We start from the raw sequence: 2,053 nt of genomic DNA on the forward strand, positions 1-2,053 counted from the left end.
CTTGGAACTACGCACACAAATGTGTGGATGTTACTGTTTGTAAATTATGCATTAAAAAATGAAAAGAGAGAAATAACAAGTAATACCAAAATATGTATGTACATTCAATATATGCAGCTGGGTCCTCTTAGACAATTTAATAGCTTCTTCCCTAAGAAGGAGGGATGAGGAGCTGTGAGTGCTCTCATGGGGCGCATTCCCTGAGAGCTCCGTGTCTCTATAATTCACTCCTGGTTCCCTTGCCTTGGCCTCTGAAATACTAACAACACTCCACATGACATCATTTTAGAGGGAACAGACTGCATGCTGAGTCCTTTGATCATCACATATTCATCTGAATGTTAATTCAGATGAGTTAACATTGAACCATGGCCAAGAAAATCACCCCAAGATAAAAATTATATTGAGTGATTTTAAAATGGTCACCCTTTACCAAGTTGTTTTATAGACCTCCCTTTATTTGCTATTTACAAACACAATCCCGTAAATTATGTAGGAGAAGTAATTTCATATTATTTTAAAGAAAAACAAAAGGAAAAGGTAAGGGGTTTCTCTAAGGATACAGCAAGAATTCATGATGGATTCTCTAAGGATACAGCAAGAATTCATGATGGATTCTCTAAGGATACAGCAAGAATTCATGGTGGATTCATAAACTTGGAGCCTAGGTTAGTGGGTCCTTGTTAGCGTTTTTTCCTCTATCTTTTCCTGTCTTAGGGAACTTGAAACCTTTTGATAACTACCTAAAATATAGTTTTATTTACACATTATTTTATGACTGAATTTCTGATTTCGCACTCACTATTCAGGACCGACTGCCCCTTCTCTTCAAGGAGCAAGGTAAGCTACTATATTCCATATACACTATTAGTGAAAAGCATAATTCATGCCAAAACAACAGGGAAGGGACACATACTATGAGTTATTCAAGCAGAAAAACATGTTTTGAACATATTTTTTCTAAAATAGTGAGTTGGGGCTGGAGTATAAATGTCTAAATTTCCATTTGTAGGGAGTTTAGTAATACTTATGAAATATCCTGCTGCTTCCCTGAAGAAGATGAATAAAAAATGAAATCAATGATGCTCTGATGGAGTAGGCGGTAATTTCATCTTGTTCACCATCAGTTGATCTTCTACTGGAGGTTTACAAAAAAGCATAGGTGTAAAGTGACCATTCTTTAAAGTACAAAAGGAACTAAATAAATTAGCAAGATCAAACTGTAGTTTAATCTTTTCTCCATACTCTTATCCTTGTTATAACTGTCATCTTGAAATACGCTGACGGAGAGGTGGCTAAAAGCACACCGAATTTGATTAGGTTGAAACTGGGTTTGAATCTTGCATCTTGAATCTTCTTCATACTAGTGATATAGTTGTAGAATATCACATGACTTCTAAAATCCTTAAATTTTAATGGTAAAATAAAATAATAATATTACTCATTGTGCACACACACGTATATGTAAAGCTCGTAACATTAGACCAAGATATTTCTGAAGTACAAATTATTAATGAAATAATGCACATGGCATTTATAAATTTCAATTTCACTACAATTTCTTTTTCGTGAGTCACTTTTTCTCTTGATTTTTCACTGCTACAGGACATCTCATAATTCCCAAATAACACTGATGGAGAACAGGACAGAAGTGACACAGTTCATCCTCCTAGGACTGACCAGTGTCCCAGGACTACGGATCCCTCTCTTCATCATGTTCACTCTCATTTACCTCATCAATGTGGTCGGGAACCTGGGGATGATCGTGTTGATTCTGCTGGACTCTCGTCTCCATACTCCCATGTACTTTTTTCTCAGTAACCTATCTCTGGTGGACTTTGGTTACTCCTCAGCTGTCACTCCCAAAGTCATGGCTGGGTTACTTATAGGTGACAAAGTCATCTCCTACAATGCATGTGCTGCTCAGATGTTCTTTTTTGTAGCCTTTGCCACTGTGGAAAATTACCTTCTGGCATCAATGGCCTATGACCGCTACGCAGCAGTGTGCAAACCTCTGCATTACACCACCACCATGACTATAGATGTGTGTGCA

At 37.2% G+C, this 2,053-nt stretch overlaps 1 protein-coding gene across 1 annotated transcript in view; it reads left to right on the forward strand.

Annotated features, from left to right (window-relative positions):
* Positions 1-1,633: 1,633 nt before the first annotated feature.
* The window catches only part of LOC105310244 (olfactory receptor 5B2-like), a 1,027-nt gene continuing 607 nt past the window's right edge, over positions 1,634-2,053 (forward strand). The window contains exon 1 of the mRNA XM_023526630.1: positions 1,634-2,052. Within this exon, the coding sequence (XP_023382398.1) occupies positions 1,634-2,052 (419 nt within the window). The remainder of the gene's footprint in view (position 2,053) is intronic.

This window comes from Pteropus vampyrus, unplaced genomic scaffold (genome assembly GCF_000151845.1).
Source record: "Pteropus vampyrus isolate Shadow unplaced genomic scaffold, Pvam_2.0 Scaffold1543, whole genome shotgun sequence".
In the NCBI taxonomy this organism is placed as follows: Eukaryota; Metazoa; Chordata; class Mammalia; order Chiroptera; family Pteropodidae; genus Pteropus; species Pteropus vampyrus.